Genomic DNA, 19305 nt, shown 5'->3' on the forward strand with positions numbered 1-19305 from the left:
ATAACTTTATTTTCACGTCAGATTCCCTTTAAAACTAGAGTACTATCAATGGTAGTGTGTCTTGCTGACCAAATCAATTATTACCTCTATGAATAGTACAGTAGTCCCCGACTAACGAACTCCCGACTGATGAACGACCCGCCGATATGAACGGCATGGATTCTGCATTTCCATGGGATCAAGCCCCAATTTTTTTTTTTAAATTGGACTTGTAGTTTTTGAGAAAATCGATTAAAAAAAAATTCAAAGGAAAAAAATGCCTTTTAAACTTGTATAAGCAGGGTACAGAGGGCAGAGGTGACACAGAGGGGGACACTGGAGGCACAGGGGAGCATGAGGAGGTACAGGGGACAGAGATGACACAATGTTCTGACTTAAGAACGGATTCAGTTTAAGACTGAACATACAGTCCCTATCTCGTTCGTTAACCGGGGACTACCTGTATTGATGTTAGATTTGGGGGCTGGAAGATTTTGGAGCAAGGGTCTTTAGACTCTTTGTCATAGTGATGGCTACAATTATTGGTGGATACATAAATTAATGGGGTGGCAGTAGGGCACTTGGACCCTGCTAATAAATAAGGTGGATTTTCTGGGTATCTTTAATGCCAGTGACCTCTGACCTCATCCCGTCATTGTCTATAACTTCAAAGTGTCCACTCCGTATTTAGTCTCTCACAGTGTTTGCCCCCATATTCAGAGTTTCAGCTCTGTTGTCTGCAGGGTCCCAGCGTCTGCACCACATTATCCCTGACTGTCCAGAAGAAGGAGCGACAAGAGTGTCTGTGAACGAAAAAGGGTGATTTGTTTGCTATGATATGTCAATTAATTTATGTAACATATTGCATAGTAATAACTTTCTAAACAATTTAACCGAGTCAGGCTTTAGCGTTTTCACATCCTCCCATTAATTTGCCAATAACTTTATCACTACTTTTCGCACCGAAATGATCTATATCTTGTTCTTTCACCACTAATTAGGCCTTTTTTAGCCATTTTATTTTTTATGCATTTTAAACAAAAAAAAGATGAGGAAAAAAATACATAATTTTCATCACCTATAGTTTAAAATAACGTTTTATTTGCCCTGGTTACCCCAACATTTAAATTATGTCCCCAGTGCAATGTATGGGGATAATATTTTATTTGGAAATAAAGGTATAATTTTCTCTATGTTGTGTTTTTTTTTTTTCCATTGTACCCTAGCAATAATTACAAGCCCTTATTTGCAAAATTAACAATGATATACCCTCATGGCATACATATTTAAATAGTAACAAATTATGTATTCTATTTTAAATTCAGTCATTTTGTTTTCATTTTACCAACTTTTTATTTTAGTACAGAATATATTAAAATAAAAAATGTATTGCTTTTGATTCAGTTTGTCACAAAAAAAAAAAAAAAATTCACAAGCCATAGGCCTCAACCCTAACACACCCTAAAATCTATTCTACAACTTATCAAGGTTAAAATTATACAACATATCTCTCAGTTGATAGCTAGTTGGGCATCTAGCAGGAAAAAAGGGCGCATATGCATAATAAAGGGCGCACCATAGGCTGGCATGCAAGATATCGGCTATCAGACGCCAGAGAAGAAATCAGGGTGTCCGAGAAATAGCGGTTGCAGGGATCGAGATAACAAAACTTTTCGTTTACAGAATAAGGTTTATGACACATATCATTTACAAATTTGTTTTCACTTTCATTTTAACTTATTTTATCATTTTTAAATTTCGCTTTAAAGGGGAACTGAAGAGAGAGGTATATGGAGGCTGTCATGTTTATTTCCTTTTAGACAATACCAGTTGCCTGGCAGCCCTGCTGATCCTCTGCCTCTAATACTATTAGCCATAGCCCCTGAACAAGTATGCAGCAGATCAGGTGTTTCAGTGGTTCAGACTTATAAGTCTGATCTGACAAGACTAGCTGCATGCTTGTTTCTGGTTTTAATCAGATACTACTGCAGAGAAATAGACCAGCAGGGCTGCCAGGCAACTGGTATTGATTAAAAGGAAATAAACATGACAGCCTCCATATACCTCTCTCTTCAGTTCCCCTTTAAGGGCTGTAATAAGTAAATTTAATTTTCATGTATTTTATCGTTTTAAAATTTGTTTTCATAAGTATAATGCTTAAATATCGTTTTCAAGCTTTTTGCATTACAAATATATCGCTTTTGGTATTAACCTTGTTTTCACAGTCTTCTAATGTGTAAATTATAGTTTTCAGATTATTTTACTAATATACCGCTTTTAATATTACTGTTATTTTAAGATTTTTAATGCGTACGTGATTGTAAGGCTATTTATTCCATTAAAAATATATACATTATTCTATTCATGTTATTTGTAGTGAATTATTTTATGGTATCAAATATATTATTGTTTTTATGTATGTAAGGGTGTTTGTGCAGTGGGGATGGTTAGGGTTAGGCACCACCAGGGGGATGGTTAGGTTTAGGCACCACAAGGGGGGGATGGTTAGGGTTAAGCACCACCAGAGGGTTTTAGGGTTAGGCACCACCAGGGGGTGGTTAGGGTTAGGCACCACCAGGGGGTGGTTAGGGTTAGGCACCACCAGGGGTGGTTAGGGTTAGGCACCACCAGGGAGTGGTTAGGGTTAGGCAGCACAAGGAGTATTTTAGGGTTAGGCACCACAAGGGGGGTCTAGGGGATAGGTACAGGGAGGGTTCTGTGTGAGAGTAGGGTCAGGTATAGTTCCAGTACAATATTTGTTAAATATATATATAATTTATCAAACTATGTTTATTACCAGCAAGGGGGGGGGGGGGTCTAGGGGTTAGGGATAGGTATAGGGAGAGTTCCCTGTGAGAGTACTGCTAGGTATAGTTGCACTAAAATACCTGTAATATCTACAATTGTATTCCTATGCTTAATACAAATGTAAATATCGTTTTTTTTGTTATAGACGGTATTTTGCCATTTCATTACCATTCATTCAACATATTTAGCACTTGATTTTCATTTATAATATAGAAACGAAAAATATTGTTTTAGATAAAAACTTATAATTTTGTCTATATCCCGGGCCCTTTTTTCCAGACGCCTTTTTTTGCGGTAGGTAGCAGAAAAAAAGGACGTTGGCTAAGGGTGGACGAAAAGGGTGCCTTCATAGACTCTAATCCCCGACTCCCCTGTAGATGTGAGTCAGCGTGTTGTTTCTGGCAGTCTCCCTAGGAGGATACACGCAGCTCAGAGCTGCCTTTATAGGTTAAGGAGGCGTGTCTGAGGTGTGTCAGCTGATTCCTGTGGTCAGCTGACACTTGCTGCAGGGATATTGCTGATTGGTCCGATTTTCCTGGGTACTTGGTCTGTGATGTATTCCTGCTATATAAGCTCTGAGCATTCAGTTGCTCACTGTCCGTTATAGCTATCAGTTCACTGAGCGCTGGACCTTGTCTTGCTACTGAGCCTAGATTGGCTAGTCTTCAGAGCTATATATATATATATATATATATATATATATATATATAGATATAGATATATATATATATCTATATAGATATATATCTATAATCTACCGTATATACTCGGATACAAGTCGACCCCGTGTATAAGTCGACCCCCAAAATTTGACCCTCACAAGGTGGATTTTTCCAATTATTCAAGTATAAGTCTATAGGTAAGTCTATAGAGTCTATAGGTAAGCCAGCCAGGTATCTGCCTCCAGTATAGGTAGCCAGCATAGGTAGGCAGCCAGGTATAGTTGCCCCCAGTATAGGTAGGTAGCCAGTATAGTTGCCAGTAGCATAGGTAGGTAGCCAGTATAGTTGCCAGTAGCATAGGTAGGTAGCCAGTATAGTTGCCATTAGCATAGGTAGGTAGCCAGTATAGTTGCCAGTAGAATAGGTAGGTAGCCAGTATAGTTGCCAGTAGCATAGGTAGGTAGCCAGTATAGTTGCCAGTAGCATAGGTAGGTAGCCAGTATAGTTGCCATTAGTATAGGTAGGTAGCCAGTATAGTTGCCAGTAGCATAGGTAGGTAGCCAGTATAGTTGCCATTAGTATAGGTAGGTAGCCAGTATAGTTGCCAATAGCATAGGTAGGTAGCCAGTATAGTTGCCATTAGTATAGGTAGGTAGCCAGTATAGTTGCCAGTAGCATAGGTAGGTAGCCAGTATAGTTGCCAGTAGTATAGGTAGGTAGCCAGTATAGTTGCCAGCAGCATAGGTAGGTAGCCAGTACAGTTGCCCCCATGTATAGGCTGCAGCGGTGGGGAGAGTGGGCATGGAGGCAAACATCTCACCTTCTATCCTCCATCTACTTCCTCTCCCAGGCATCCCATGCGTTGATACCAGCGTTTCCTGTGATGACATCATCACAGGAGACGCTGGTATCAGCACAAGGGGATGCGTGGGAGAGGAAGTAGATGGAGGATAGAGGCTGTGGAAGGTGGGATGTTTGCCTCCATGCCTGCTTTCCCCGCCGCTGCAGCAGTCTCCTCTCACCATCCACCGCTGAGCGCAGTCTCCTCTCTTCTGCTCGCTTCTCCTCCACTCGCGCGGTAACTTCCGGTCCCGACGTCATGTGACATCGGGAGCCGGACCATCTCTCTTAAGGGGGCAGACGCGCGAGTGAGGGAGAAGAGAGGAAAAGAGGACACTGCGCCCAGCGATGGATGGTGAGTAACCCCTCCACACACACACACACCCCACATCCATAACACACACCCTCACCCCACTCAGGCTGTAAGTCGCAAAATTTAGGACTATGCGACTATAAGTTGACCCCCCCACTTTTTTACTTTGAATCAGTCCTAAATTTTGCGACTTATACCCGAGTATATACAGTATATATATCTATATATATCTATATATATCTATAATCTATATATATATCTCTATATCTATCTATATCTATATCTATATCTATCTCTATCTCTCTATCTCTCTATCTCTCTATCTCTCTATCTCTCTATCTCTCTATCTCTCTATCTCTCTATCTCTCTATCTCTCTATCTATCTATATATATATATATATATATATAGTGGTGTGAAAAACTATTTGCCCCCTTCCTGATTTCTTATTCTTTTGCATGTTTGTCACACTTAAATGTTTCTGCTCATCAAAAACCGTTAACTATTAGTCAAAGATAACCTAATTGAACACAAAATGCAGTTTTAAATGATGGTTTTTATTATTTACTGAGAAAAAAAACCTCCAATTCTACATGGCCCTGTGTGAAAAAGTGATTGCCCCCCCTTGTTAAAAAATAACTTAAAGGTGGGTTATTACACCTGAGTTCAATTTCTGTAGTCACCCCCAGGCCTGATTACTGCCACACCTGTTTCAATCAAGAAATCACTTAAATAGGAGCTATCTGACACAGAGAAGTAGACCAAAAGCACCTCAAAAGCTAGACATCATGCCAAGATCCAAAGAAATTCAGGAACAAATGAGAACAAAAGTAATTGAGATCTATCAGTCTGGTAAAGGTTATAAAGCCATTTCTAAAGCTTTGGGACTCCAGCAAACCACAGTGAGAGCCATTATCCACAAATGGCAAACACATGGAACAGTGATGAACCTTCCCAGGAGTGGCCGGCCGACCAAAATTACCCCAAGAGCGCAGAGAAAACTCATCCGAGAGGCCACAAAAGACCCCAGGACAACATCTAAAGAACTGCAGGCCTCACTTGTCTCAATTAAGGTCAGTGTTCACGACTCCACCATAAGAAAGAGACTGGGCAAAAACGGCCTGCATGGAAGATATCCAAGGCGCAAACCACTTTTAAGCAAAAAGAACATTAAGGCTCGTCTCAATTTTGCTAAAAAAACATTTCAATGATTGCCAAGACTTTTGGGAAAATACCTTGTGGACCAACGAGACAAAAGTTGAACTTTTTGGAAGGTGCTTGTCCCGTTACATCTGGTGTAGAAGTAACACAGCATTTCAGCAGAAGAACATCATACCAACAGTAAAATATGGTGGTGCTAGTGTGATGGTCTGGGGTTGGTTTACTGCTTCAGGACCTGGAAGGCATGCTGTGATAGATGGAACCATGAATTCTACTGTCTGCCAAAAAATCCTGAAGGAGAATGTCCGGCCATCTGTTTGTCAACTCAAGCTGAAGCGATCTTAGGTGCTGCAGCAGGACAATGACCCAAAACACACCAGCAAATTCACCTCTGAATGGCTGAAGAAAAACAAAATGAAGACCTTAAAAAGGTGGTTCATGCTAGAAAACCCTCAAATAAAGCTGAATTACAACAATTCTGCAAAGATGAGTGGGCCAAAATTCCTCCAGAGCGCTGTAAAAGACTCGTTGCAAGTTATCGCAAATGCTTGATTGCAGTTATTGCTGCTAAGGGTGGCCCAACCAGTTATTAGGTTCAGGGGGCAATTTCTTTTTCACACTGGGCCATGTAGGTTTTGAGATTTTTTTCTCGCTAAATAATAAAAAACATCATTTAAAACTGCATTTTGTGTTCAATTATGTTATCTTTGACTAATAGTTAACGGTTTTTGATGAGCAGAAACATTTAAGTGTGACAAACATGCAAAAGAATAAGAAATCAGGAAGGGGGCAAATAGTTTTTCACACCACTGTATATATATATATATATATATATATATATATATATATATATATATAGAATCTATATCTATCTATCTATCTATCTATCTATCTATCTATCTATCTATCTATATATATATATATATATATATATATATATATACAGACACTGCCAATATATAGATCAGTCTTGTATATTGTAAATTGTATATTCTCCTGATTGTTTTTCTGTTTATGACCCGGCTAGTCCCTCACTCTGACTGTCTACTCCTTGTCTGTACCTCAGCCATCTGATCTTATGTGTATGACTTCAGCCTGTTAAACAGCTTAGTCCTTGTCTCAGCCTTCTGTACTTCAGTCATCTGACCACCAGTATATGAACTCAGCCTGTTATTTACCTAGCCTTGCCTCAGTCCTTTTGTACCGCATACTTCTGATTTCACGTGTATGACCATAGGTGACGATCTGACCACAATTTATCGTATAATAAGTGAATTCAATAATAACCAGCGTTACAGCAACATTATAGTTTTTGTCATATTATTTTGTTTGTTTGTAGATTTTACATTATAAAAGATATTATGGTTTCTATGTGCAAAAGGGTGTTTCTGCAGAGGGAATGGTTAGGGTTAGGCACCAACCGGGCAGCGGTTAGTTTTAGGCAACACAGGGGGCGTGGTTAGGGTTAGGCACCACCAGGGGGGTGGTTAGGGATAGGCGTCACCAGGGGATTGGTTAGTTTTAGGCACCATCAGGGGAGGGTTCTGTGTGATAGTAGGGTTGGGTTAATCTGTATTGTTGACTTACTTAAAGATTTTTTTTAACGTTAATATCTTTTCGTTATTATTTCCCATCTGTGTTTACAACGGTATTTATCATTAACCAAGTTTGACAATGATGTTTATCGTTATCAGATTTTGTTATTCACTGGCGCCATTTTGTTATCCAGCCGTGCCATTTTTTCACTGCACACCTTTTTGCATGTACGCATCTAGCAGGCCATGAATGCCAAAGTGTTCATGTGGCTTTGTACAGGCCATTTTTTTCCGCAAAGTATTTTAGCTCCATACTTTGTTTGCATAGCCCCATAAGAGCCTGGACAGCAGAAAAAGACCACACATATCAACATTATAGAAAGCTAGCAACCAGGGCTATTCATTTGATAACAAACTCAATGTACAGCAATCCTTTATTCTTACGGTGCGCTTATGGCTTTTTTTGTAGTTCTGGTTAGCCAGCCAGTACGTCTGATGCACGTCACGGAGTGGAGGTGGAACGCGGAAGGACCTAGGCGGGTGCAAACGTCCGGGAGCGCGGGACGCCGTGGATACTGCACGGAGTGTTTGACGCTAAGCCTGGGAGATCCACCACTGTAGCACACCATCCACCTTTTAAGCTTGTAAGTTGCTGGAGTGCGTGAGAAGTGGAGTTGAGATATTAGAATCGTATGGATATACTGCGCAATGAAGTTTTTTAATCTGTTTTATTAAAAAGGCCTAATTTTACAAGTTGATGCTAAGTGTGGATCACTGATGAGCGGGGTGAGACACACGATTTGAACGCGATTGCCACCTGAAGATAAGTGGTTTGGATCTGGTGAGCCTCTTGTTTGATGAGTTGGTGGGAACACAATATTACACTGCACGGAAGTTGTGTTGAAGTTTGCCTTCTGAAAGATGAAACAGTATTACGCTATGTGAAGCTATCGTTGCAGGGTCCTGGGAGAGCTCAGTGGACTATTTATGTGGTGTTGTACAGCTTCAAGTGGATTGACCATAGCGCACTAGAACAGGACATTGCTGATAATTGAGTGTGGACATTGGGTTTGTGCAAACATTTTACAGGTGGCGCAGCATATCGTTGTATTTAATTATTGTCCTTGAGACACATCGTTGTCTCGAAATGTTGGAATATTTTAATATGCAGCATAAACACAGTTAACTTTTGATTGGAGTGCTGACCCATTTACTCTTCTGATCTAGTGGTTAACCAGTTACCATTGTTCTGAGCACCCAGAACTATATGGGTCATGGTCTATGGTAGTGATGGGCGAACACCTGGATGTTCGGGTTCAGGAAAGTTCGCCGAACATGGCCGAGATGTTCGGCATGTTCGGGCCGAACCCAGAACTTCCCGAACATCCCGCTTTTGGGGGCCCTATGGGGTCGCAGGCATAAGGGGGGAGCATGCCCCGATCGCGGGGGGGGGGGGGTCGGAAATTCCCCCCACCCCCTCCGCTAGCGCTCCCCCCTCTGCCCGCTTCCCCATACAAAAGTTTAAGCAAAGTACCTGTAATAGTGGATGGCCTGGCAGTGGCACTGTGGAGTGAGGAGGAGGAGTCCGGAGAGTGACGCATTGAGGGAGGCCGGGCAGCGGGCGTGAGGTCAGAGAAAGGGCGGAAGTACCACAAGGGTACTACCGCTGAACCGCCCGCTGCCCGGCCTCCCTTAACGCGTCACTCTCCGGACTCCTCCTCCTCACTCCACAGTGCCACTGCCAGGCCATCCACTATTACAGGTACTTTCCTTAAACTTTTGTATGGGGAAGCGGGCAGAGGGGGGGGGAGCGCTAGCGGAGGGGGTGGGGGGAATTTCCGACCTCCCCCCGCGATCGGGGCATGCTCCCCCCTTATGCCTGCGACCCCATAGGGGGGCCGTATTCGGCCGAACAGGGCCCTGTTCGGCCGAACAGGGGCCCTGTTCGGCCGGGCATTGAGCAGTTCGGGCGAACCCGAACAGTTTGGCCGAACACCACCAGGTGTTCGGCCGAACTCGAACATCACCTGAACAGGGTGATGTTCTGCAGAACCCGAACAGTGGCGAACACTGTTCGCCCAACACTAGTCTAGGGTATGCATCACTTCCTCCACCTCTACTTGATCTGTGTAAGTACAGTTCACTGCTGGAATGCAGATGACATATCAGCCCACTCCCCATTGTCACCCAGCAGTATAGAGAACAGAATGCAACAAGCCACTTACATTGTTCCATCTTCCCCGAACTGGACATCCACGTGGTCCATTCCAAGCTGGAACTGGAAGACGTTTATCTTCAGAAGGGCCAGAGCCCAGCGGAAGTTCACACAATTGAGTCCATCAAGTTTTACCCCAGAATCAATAAACTTGGAATATGTGTTACCAGGCAGGAGAGTCCCGCTAGAAACAGAAAATTTGGATTATGAAAGAAGGAAACTAAGGGCATGAGGGATGTACTTGGAATATTTAAAAGATAAATAAATAAAAACAAATGAAATATACTGCCTGCCCCTCTTCCTCCCCCCCAAAAAAAGAAAGTCACACACTTGAATGTTTTGTCGGGCCATTTTTAGCCTTGGAAACAGCCAGTGGCGTAGCTAAGGAGCTGTGGGCCCCGATGCAAGTTTTACATGGGGCCCCCAAGCACTCTATACATAGCAATTGATACGGTGCACCAAAATTTGCCAATGGCAACTACAGTGTCAGAGGTGCAAGAAGGGGATGGGGAACAGTTTATTAATGATTACCACTATTCAAAGTATCTATAGAAGTGATTATTATGAGCACAGGACCAATAGAGAGCTAATACTGTAGTTGAGGGATGGCCCTTTGGGGCCTCTCTGGCCCAAGGGCCCCGATGCGGTCGCTACCTCTGCACCCCCTATTGCTACGCCCCTGGAAACAGCATGCTTTTGCTGTGGCATCATTTTGATGAGCTTCTGCAATTAATATTATTATTATTTATTGAATTTATAAAGCGCCAACATATTATGCAGCGCTGAACATTAATTTAGGTTACAGACAATATTTAGTGATGACATACAGCAATATGACAATACAGGAATACAAGAAAACCAGATCACACAGCACAGTATGAGTACCAGGTAATGCTTAGTCAGTCACTGGAGGAGAGCATGGAGATTAGGCAAGTTAGGTTCACTCAGATGCATAGCATGGGTGCACAGTAATGGAGGTGCAAGATCAGGTAGGACACAAAAGGAGGAGGACCCTGCCCAAAGGCTTACAATCTAGAGGGAGAGGTAAGGACACGAATGGTAGGGGACCAGAGTTCAGCTGTAGGGTTAGAGCACTTGTGAGGGGTAGTAGGCCAGAGTGAAAGGGTGAATAAATGCCACAACATTTATTTCTGCCCGCTATTATTTACATTTTTTTGCTAAGATTTTGAAGAGATGTTGAGAGAGACAGGCCTGCAAGTTCTTCTCCAGCACATCCCAAAAATTCTCAATTAGGTTGGGGTCTGGACTCTGTGGTGGCCAATCCATGTGTGGAAATTATGTTACATGCTCCCCGAAACACTAATGGAATAACCTGGACATTCAGTATATTCAGGTAGTCAGGTGACCTCATTCTTTGGGCTCATAATCACCCATTAAGTTATTATCCAATAGGAGGCTCTTACCTATTTGCTTTGTTAATTCCAGATGGTGACCTTGTTAGACAGGCGGGTAAATTACTTTTTGCCACATCTTTTTGAATGGTGACGAGATTATTTTCTCCTACCTGATTTAAAGGATTTCCGAGGCCAAAATTACTAAAATGACGCTTTACCTTTTTATTATCACAATCCACGGAAGACGCCCTGCTCGTCCTCCGATCCCTTCTGCCGTCAATCTAGAGTTTTCGGTTCCCCCAGGGCTTTGCCCGACCCCACCGAACGGGTCGCATCCATTCCACCAGTAAGATGGCCGCCGCCTTGATCCGCGGCTGCGCAGTACGCTTTGCCGTGAGTGCGACTGCGCAGCCTTTAGCCCGCCTCCAGCCGCGTAGTGCTTCCCAGCATCCTCCTGAAGCGTACGTCGGGCGCGGCTGGAGGCGGGTGGAAGATACCAAGTGTATGGGGGAGAGTGTTGTCCCCATCAGCTGCTCTGTTGACAGATGAGGTTGTCATACAGAAAGTGACATACACAGCACGTTTTTTAAAGTAACTTAAAGTGTAACTGTCGAGCATAAAATCAAAAATCAATTCTTTATTTGTATCTGGTAAACAAGTAATAAGGATGCTAATCAAGCAATCCAAAAGTTAAAATCTCTGTTACTTTTCTTGTTCATAAATGATCATTCCCCAGTTTACCTGACTCTTATTTGGTACACACACAATTTGGTACACAAAAAGGAAGTTGCAGGGCATGCTGAGTTGTCATTTTTTGCTTCTGTACATTAGATAAGTCTGAGGGGAAATAAAGAAGCAAAAAAAGACAATCCAACATGCTACTTCCTTTGTGCAGCAACGTACCAAATAAGAGTCAGGTAAACTGGGGAATGATCATTTATCAACAAGAAAAGTCAAAGTGATTTTAACTTTTGGATTGCCTGATTAGCATCCTTATTACTTGTTTACCAGATAAAACTAAAGAATTGATTTTTTATTTTATGCCCGACAGTTACACTTTAAGAATTTTATTTTGCTATTATTTGTCTGACTACAGAGAGACTTATAAGGGAAGCAGCAAGGCCTCCTCTTTGCTACAGCAGTCCTTTTATTTATCTCATTAGCAGCTTCAAAAGTATTATCTTGTTTTAGATAGTGCACGACTTTTGACCTCAGCTGGCAGAACTCCCTGTACTGTAAATTCTTGGAGTGCTTTGATGTCTCTCTGCTAGCAGAGGATATAGAAACTGAAAGCTGAAGACCTCTGTTATATTCTCACACTGCCCCCTAGTGACAAGTGGCCATAAATACACGTTACAGCAGTACTAATTAGCAGCAATGAACTGTAACAAATAAGAAATAAAAAAAAATGTGCTAAAATAAATTGGCCTGGAGCACTTGCAAGCCCAGATTGTCTGCTAAAGGGTTAATGAATGGTTTCCCATCTAATAGCACCTTTCCTAAGTACAGACCATTTTAAACCTCATGTTATAAGACTTACTTGAGAAGTTCATATTCAGGTGTAGAAACCTCATCACTGGATAGAGATATGTAGACTTGTCCAGAGATCTCTCTCACACCAGCCAGAGACGAGGAGATCTTATATCTGTAGCCTGCAGCCACAAGAGAGAACAGCCTAATGTGCATTCTAGGAAGGGGGATCAGAAACAGGCAGGCAATAGATGTTAAGCACAATTTTAACACTTCCATGTAGTATGTATCACGCTTGGTATAAGACGTATACACAGGAGTCTAGATAAATCGTAATCAAAACGTAAGCTAGGGTCATACACGGGTAGTCAGATGGCTGAGGTACAATAGGCTGAGACAAAAGCTAGGTCGTTAAACAGGCTAAGACCATACACGGGTGGTCAGATGGCTGAGGTACAAATAGGCAAAGGCAGAATCGTAGTCAAGGAGTAGCAAAAGTCATACACAGTATATCAAGAAAATAACAACACTTGTCTAAAGGATAGATATATATCGCAAACACTGCATATACAGTATATCTATCAAAGCAACTAGACTAATCACACAATAATACAATAAATCCCAGAATCCCAGCACCAGCGTACTGATTGCTATCACGGGCAGTGAGCAAGTGAACCAGCACAGCTAAAATACACTTAGCCACCCAATTAGCGGCCGGCCCCACCCACAGCAACCAATCAGTAACTAGAATCCCTGCCTATGCGTCAGCTGATCTAAACTTATCAGCTGACTCTACGATCGCCAGCGTCTCAGAGCATAAGATCGGCTAGAAGGATGGACGGGACGCGCATGCTCACTCCCCGCCACAGGCTTCCTGGGGATGCTGCCGGGAGCATCGGAAGAGGAAGCTCGCGGCTGAACTCCACCGCGCGCAAGCCATCCCTGCCGACGCTGGAACCAATGACAGGGGAGTCCCTTACATTACCCCCCCCCCCACCCCCACCCCCCGAGGAGTGGCCTCTGGACACTCTAAATTACGTTTATCAGGACGTTCAAGAAATAATTTTTTATCCAGATCATCAGCATGTACCTGATGAGCAGACACCCAAGATCTCTTCTCAGGCCCATGAACTCTCCAATCTATAAGAAACTGTAAAGAATTACAAATCTTGTGACAATCTAAAATCTTTTCAATTTCATACTCTGGCTCACCATCAACTTCCACAGGGGGAGGGGGAGTAGAAGATTGAATGATGTTGACTGCCGGTTTTAACAAAGAGACATGAAAAGAATTAACTCCTCGTATAGACTGAGGTAAAGTCACTCGATAAGTGACCTTATTAATTCTTTCAAGAACTGGATATGGTCCTATAAACCTAGGACCCAACTTAGAAGAAGGTTGATGCAGGGAAATGTTACGAGTGGAGACCCAGACTAGGTCCCCTGGAAGAAACTCAAATTCCGGAGAACGGTGCTGATCAGCATAATTCTTTTGCTGTGACACTGCTTTCTTCAAATTTAACTGAACCTGCATCCAAATAGACTCCATATGAGAGAGCCAATCTTCTAATGCTGGGAGAGTAGAAGGTGAAGTCGACAAGGAGAAAAATTTGGGATTCTGACCTGTAACTACCTGAAAGGGTGAGAATTTAGTGGAAGAGCTGCAATGGTTATTGAAAGAGAATTCTGCAAATAGCAGAAACTCCGCCCAAGATTCTTGACAATCGGACACAAAACAGATACTGCTCAAGCGTCTGGTTGGTTCTCTCAGTCTGCCCATTAGTCTCAGGGTGAAATCCCAAGGAAAAAGAGAGAGAAATGCCAAGTCTGGTGCAGCAAGCACGCCAAAACTGTGAGACTAATTGGACTCCTCTGTCCGAAACAATATTTTCGGGGATTCCATGTAGACGAAAAACATGTTTGATGAACAAATCTGCTAAAACTTTAGCAGAAGGTAATCTACACAAAGGAACAAAATGTGTCATTTTACTGAATCTATCCACTATGACCCAAATCACATTGTTACCTTTCGAGGGGGGGGGGAGATCAACAACAAAATCCATAGACAGGTGAGTCCATGGTATTTGAGGAATGCATTGGGTAGTGGCAAAAGATTACCCCTCGGGACAGAACGGGACACTTTACTTCGGGCATAGATTGCACAGGCAGCGACAAAGGTCCTGCAGTCCTTCATTAAGGACGGCCATCAAACATGACAGGACAGCAAATCATAGGTCTTGGTTTCACCCGGATGCCCTGATAATTTTGAGTCATGAAATTGTTTTAGAACCTGCAACCAAAGATGAATAGGGACAAACAACAGAGCAGGTGGTTTTTCCGGAGGACAGTCCTCCTGAAACGGCAATAAAGACTGAGAGAGGTCTGGAGAAAGATGGATGCCAGTCATAGCAACCACACAATGTTTAGGCAAAATAGATTCTGGAGGAATTGCTTGAAATGTTTCAGGTTCAAAACATCGGGACAAATTATCAGCTTCCACATTTTTGGCACCGGGCTTATACGTTATAATGAAATTAAAATGAGAGAAGAATAGTGCCCACCATGCCTGTCTGGGATTAAGTCTCTTAGCTCTTTCAATATACTCTAGATTCTTGTGGTCAGTATAGACCGGATGCTCAGCACCCTCCAACCAGTGTCTCCATTCCTCAAATGCCATCTTTACTGCCAACAGTTCCCTATATCATAATTTTTTTCTGCAGGGGAAAACTTCCTAGAAAAGAAAGTACAGGGATGCAAACGTTCAGGTTGGCCAGAGTTTTGGGAGAGAACTGCTCCCACACCAATCTTAGAGGCATCTACCTGCACGAAAAAAGTTAACTAGACATTAGGATGTACCAAGACTGGTGCGGAACAAAAAGCATCCTTGAGTGCCAAAAAGGCTTCACAAGCCTTAGGAGACCAACTGGTCGGATCCGCATCTTTCTTGGTCAGATCTGTCAGGGGAGCCACCAGTGTGGAGAAATTCTTAATGAAGTTTCTGTAAAAATTGGCAAAGCTCAGAAATAGCTGGAGCGATTTTAAACCCATGGGCTGTGACCAATCCAAAATGGCAGTCAGTTTTGCATGATCCATAGAGACCAGTATCTGAATTTATATATCCCAGGAAAGGAACCTGGGTGACCTCAAAAATACATTTCTCAATCTTAGCATATAATGAATTTCCCCTTAATTTCTGCAAATATGACTATACATGGCCTTGGTGCTGGGACAATGAGCCAGAGTAAATTAGAATATCGTCAAGATATACCACAATAAATTTACCTAAAAAATTCTCTGAAAATATCGTTAACGAGATCCTGGAAGACAGCTGGGGCATTACAGAGGCCAAAAGGCATGACCAGATACTCATAGTGACTGTCCTGAGTATTAAAAACTGTCTTCCACTCATCTCCCTGTCTGATTCTGACTAGATTATAAGCCCCTCTTAAATCTACCTTGGTGAAAATCTGTGCCCCAGAAACTTGATTGAATAAATTGTCAATGAGTGGTAAAGGATATTTGTTTTTTATTGTGATCTTGTTCAGACCCCTATAGTCTATACAGAGGCATAACACTCCATGCTTCTTTTGCACAAAAAAGAAGCCAGCTCCAGCAGGAGAAGAAGGACGATGGATAAACCCTTTGTCTAGATTTTCTTTAATGTAATCTTTCATAGCCAAGGTTTCAGGGCCAGAAAGATTGTACAAATGCCCTCATGGAGGCGTCTTACCAGGCAACAGATCTACAGGCAATCATAAGACTTGCGAGAAGGGAGCTTATTGGCAGCCTGGGGAGAAAAAACATCAGAGTATTCTTGATAACAGGAGGGCAATTTTTCAATCTTTATTTCGGTGGTTGGTACAGGAAGTGTTTTCATACAGTTTTTCTAACCTAACCTCACTAACCTCACCTTCACTTCTTCTCAGAAGCTCACTATTTTCTTCTTACAGTGAGCCCTTACAGTTCTGACAATATTTTGTCAGAACTGAAATATACCAGTTGCTGTCAGTTATATATCAGCAGCTGCCAGTTACAACTGAATGTGCAAGGTAATGTCCATGTTTCCCTATGGCTTAAGTGGGCGATATTACAGTTTAACAGTGTGCTGACCAGGAAGCTGTTAGGGGGTAATGGCCATTTTTAAAATAGAAGACAGAGAATTCCATCGATCACAGTGGACAAATGGGACGCAGGAGAGGAGAAAGGGATTGAGGAGTAGACTACACAGGTAGGTATGACCTGCGTATGGTTATTTTGACTTTTTATTTTCAGTTCAGGTTCTCTTTAAAGAGAAACTTAAGTCAGGAAAAAAAATGAGTTTTACTCACCTGGGGCTTCTACCAGCCCCCTGCAGCAGTCCTGTGCCCACGCAGCCACCCACTAATCCTCTGGTCCCCCGCTGCCAGCTAGTTTCGTTTTTGCCAACAGGCCCGTCAGGACTGGCCACGCGTAGCTATTTCCGCATTCCCGACTGCAATTAGTGCTATTGCGGGCCGCATATCTATGCGTTCGTAATCGGCAATGCGTATTTGTTTACGCGCTGTGGCCCGCAATAGCGCTAATTACAGTCGGGAATGCGGAAAAAGCTACGCGTGGCCAGTCCTGACGGGCCTGTCGGCAAAAACGAAACTAGCTGGCAGCGGGGGACCAGAGGATTAGTGAGTGGCTGCGAGGGCACAGGACTGCTGCAGGGGGCTGGTAGAAGCCCCAGGTGAGTAAAACTCATTTTTTTTTCTGGCTTAAGTGTCTCTTTAAGTATGGTAGTAGAAGAGTAAACTGAGTGAATATACTTTGAATGGATACTTTACATAGTCCTTCCAATTATATAGAAGTGGGTATGATTGTACAATCAAGATTGTATCTTTAGTGGGTACCTTTAGAACAGATTGTGTAGTACATGGAAGTGGTAAAACTGGATGTGTGTACCAGGCTTTAGAGTTGTCCAGAGTGACTGCCATTCCCCCTGGCTTTTCCATAGCTATAGCTTTCCAAATAGTGTTATTATCGCCAATTTCCAACCACAAATCTGAAGCCTGGTATACACCTTCAATCTTGATTGGCCAATGATTGTCAAATTTGACCACCTCCATGTAGTATGACGGCGAGCAGATTTTGAATACAATGAGCAAATAGTGTAGGTAAGCTCTCATACTACATACAGACAGTAAAATTGATCAGTGATTGGCCAATCAAAATTGAGTGAGTCAGGTTTAAAGGACAACTGAAGTTACAAGAACATGGGGGTTGCCATATTTAGTTCCTTTTAAACAATACCAGTTGCCTAGCAGCCCTGCTGATCTATTTAACTCAGTAGTGTCTGAATCACACCAGAAACAAGCATGCAGCTAACTTTGTCAGGTCTGACAATAATGTCAGAAACACCTGATCTGCTGCATGCTTGTTCAGGGGCTATCACTAATAGTATTAGAGGCAGAGCATCAGCAGGACAGCCAGGCAACGGGTATTGCTTAAAAGGATATAAATATGGCAGCCTCCATATCCCTCTTGCTTCAGTTGTCCTTTAAGAATAACATCCAAAAACCTTAGTCTCAGATTTTGACCAAAAAATTGATTGAAAGTATCAAAGTATCGATCTGCATAAACAAACATAGAACGCAGAGAAGTGAATTCCTTGAGCAACTATATGTGGAACAAATACTTTTCATTGCGTGTTGGGCAAGAGTTTTGGTCCACTTTAAGGCTCAGCTCACACTGTATTCCTTATATATCACATACATAGGTGTATCATTAAAGGGATACTGTAGGGGGGTCAGGGGAAAATGAGTTGAAGTTACCCGGGGCTTCTAACGGTCCCCCGCAGACATCCTGTGCCTGCGCAGCCACTCACCGATGCTCCGGCCCCGCCTCCAGTTCACTTCTGGAATTTCTGACTTTAAAGTCAGAAAACCACTGCGCCTGCGTTGCCGTGTCCTCGCTCCCGCCAATGTCACCAGGAGTGTATAGCAGAAGCCCAGTATGGTCTGTGTCTGTGCAGTATGCTCCTGGTGCCATCAGCGGGATCGAGGACATGGCAACGCAGGCGGAGTGGTTTTCTGACTTTAAAGTCAGAAATTCCAGAAGTGAACCGGAGGCGGGGCCGGAGCATCGGGGAGTGGCTGCGCCAACACAGGATGTCTGTGGGGGACCATTAGAAGCCCTGGGTAAGTTCAGCTCATTTTCCCCCGACCCCCCTACAGTATCCCTTTAAGAAATAAAAATATGATAAAGAAAAAATAAACCTGGACATGCAGGGTGTAAGAGGTACCTAAGGAAATTTATGATCACCGTCCACACCAACCTAGTGTTGGTCATGCGATCTCTCTGCTCTTATCCGATCTGTGCATTTGTACGACTGTAAAGTGCGGGATGAGGGGCCACCTGCTCTAGCGGAAGACAGATGAGCAGTACCCGGTCACTCTGGGTCAGCAGGGGAACACAAACACTGACTGACATCCACTGACTCTTCCCACAGACTCATATCCCAATTAAATAAAACTGACCCGATACCCAGACATGCACAATGTGACAGATACACATGCACTTTAGAATAGTGTACCCACACTACCATCCCATGGACTGCAGCATAGGGCTAACGGCTATGATTAGATTCGGCCGACCCACATACACACACAAGACAAGACAAATAACATTTACAGGATCTTCTAAAAAAAAAATAGCATATCGTGATAAAGTTCATTATTTTCTGTAATGTACTGATAAACATTAGACTTTCATAAATTTTAGATTCAAATACACACAACTGAAGTAGTTCAAGCCTTTTATTGTTTTAATACTGATGATTTTGGCATACAGCTCATGAAAACCCAAATTTCCGATCTCAAAAAATTAGCATATTTCATCCAACCAATTAAAGAAAAATGTTTTTAAAACAAAAAAAGTCAACCTTCATATAATTATGTTCAGTTATGCACTCAATACTTGGTCGGGAATCCTTTTGCAGAAATGACT

The 19305-nt window shown here is 42.7% G+C and overlaps 1 protein-coding gene across 8 annotated transcripts in view; it reads right to left on the minus strand.

Annotated features, from left to right (window-relative positions):
- Positions 1-585: 585 nt before the first annotated feature.
- LOC137536250 (pancreatic lipase-related protein 2-like) overlaps positions 586-19305 on the minus strand; it is an 89795-nt gene continuing 71075 nt past the window's right edge. For 7 of the 8 annotated variants that reach the window (XM_068258380.1, XM_068258379.1, XM_068258374.1 and 4 more), the window contains 3 exons: positions 12407-12518; positions 9522-9695; positions 586-782 (listed from right to left, as the gene is read on the minus strand). In XM_068258380.1, coding sequence (XP_068114481.1) covers positions 704-782; positions 9522-9695; positions 12407-12518 — 365 coding nt within the window. In that variant the 3' untranslated portion in view covers positions 586-703. Of the gene's footprint in view, positions 783-7787; positions 7949-9521; positions 9696-12406; positions 12519-19305 lie in introns of those variants that run through there. The other variant, XM_068258375.1, reaches the window with a different exon arrangement.

Source organism: Hyperolius riggenbachi, chromosome 10, assembly GCF_040937935.1.
Source record: "Hyperolius riggenbachi isolate aHypRig1 chromosome 10, aHypRig1.pri, whole genome shotgun sequence".
In the NCBI taxonomy this organism is placed as follows: Eukaryota; Metazoa; Chordata; class Amphibia; order Anura; family Hyperoliidae; genus Hyperolius; species Hyperolius riggenbachi.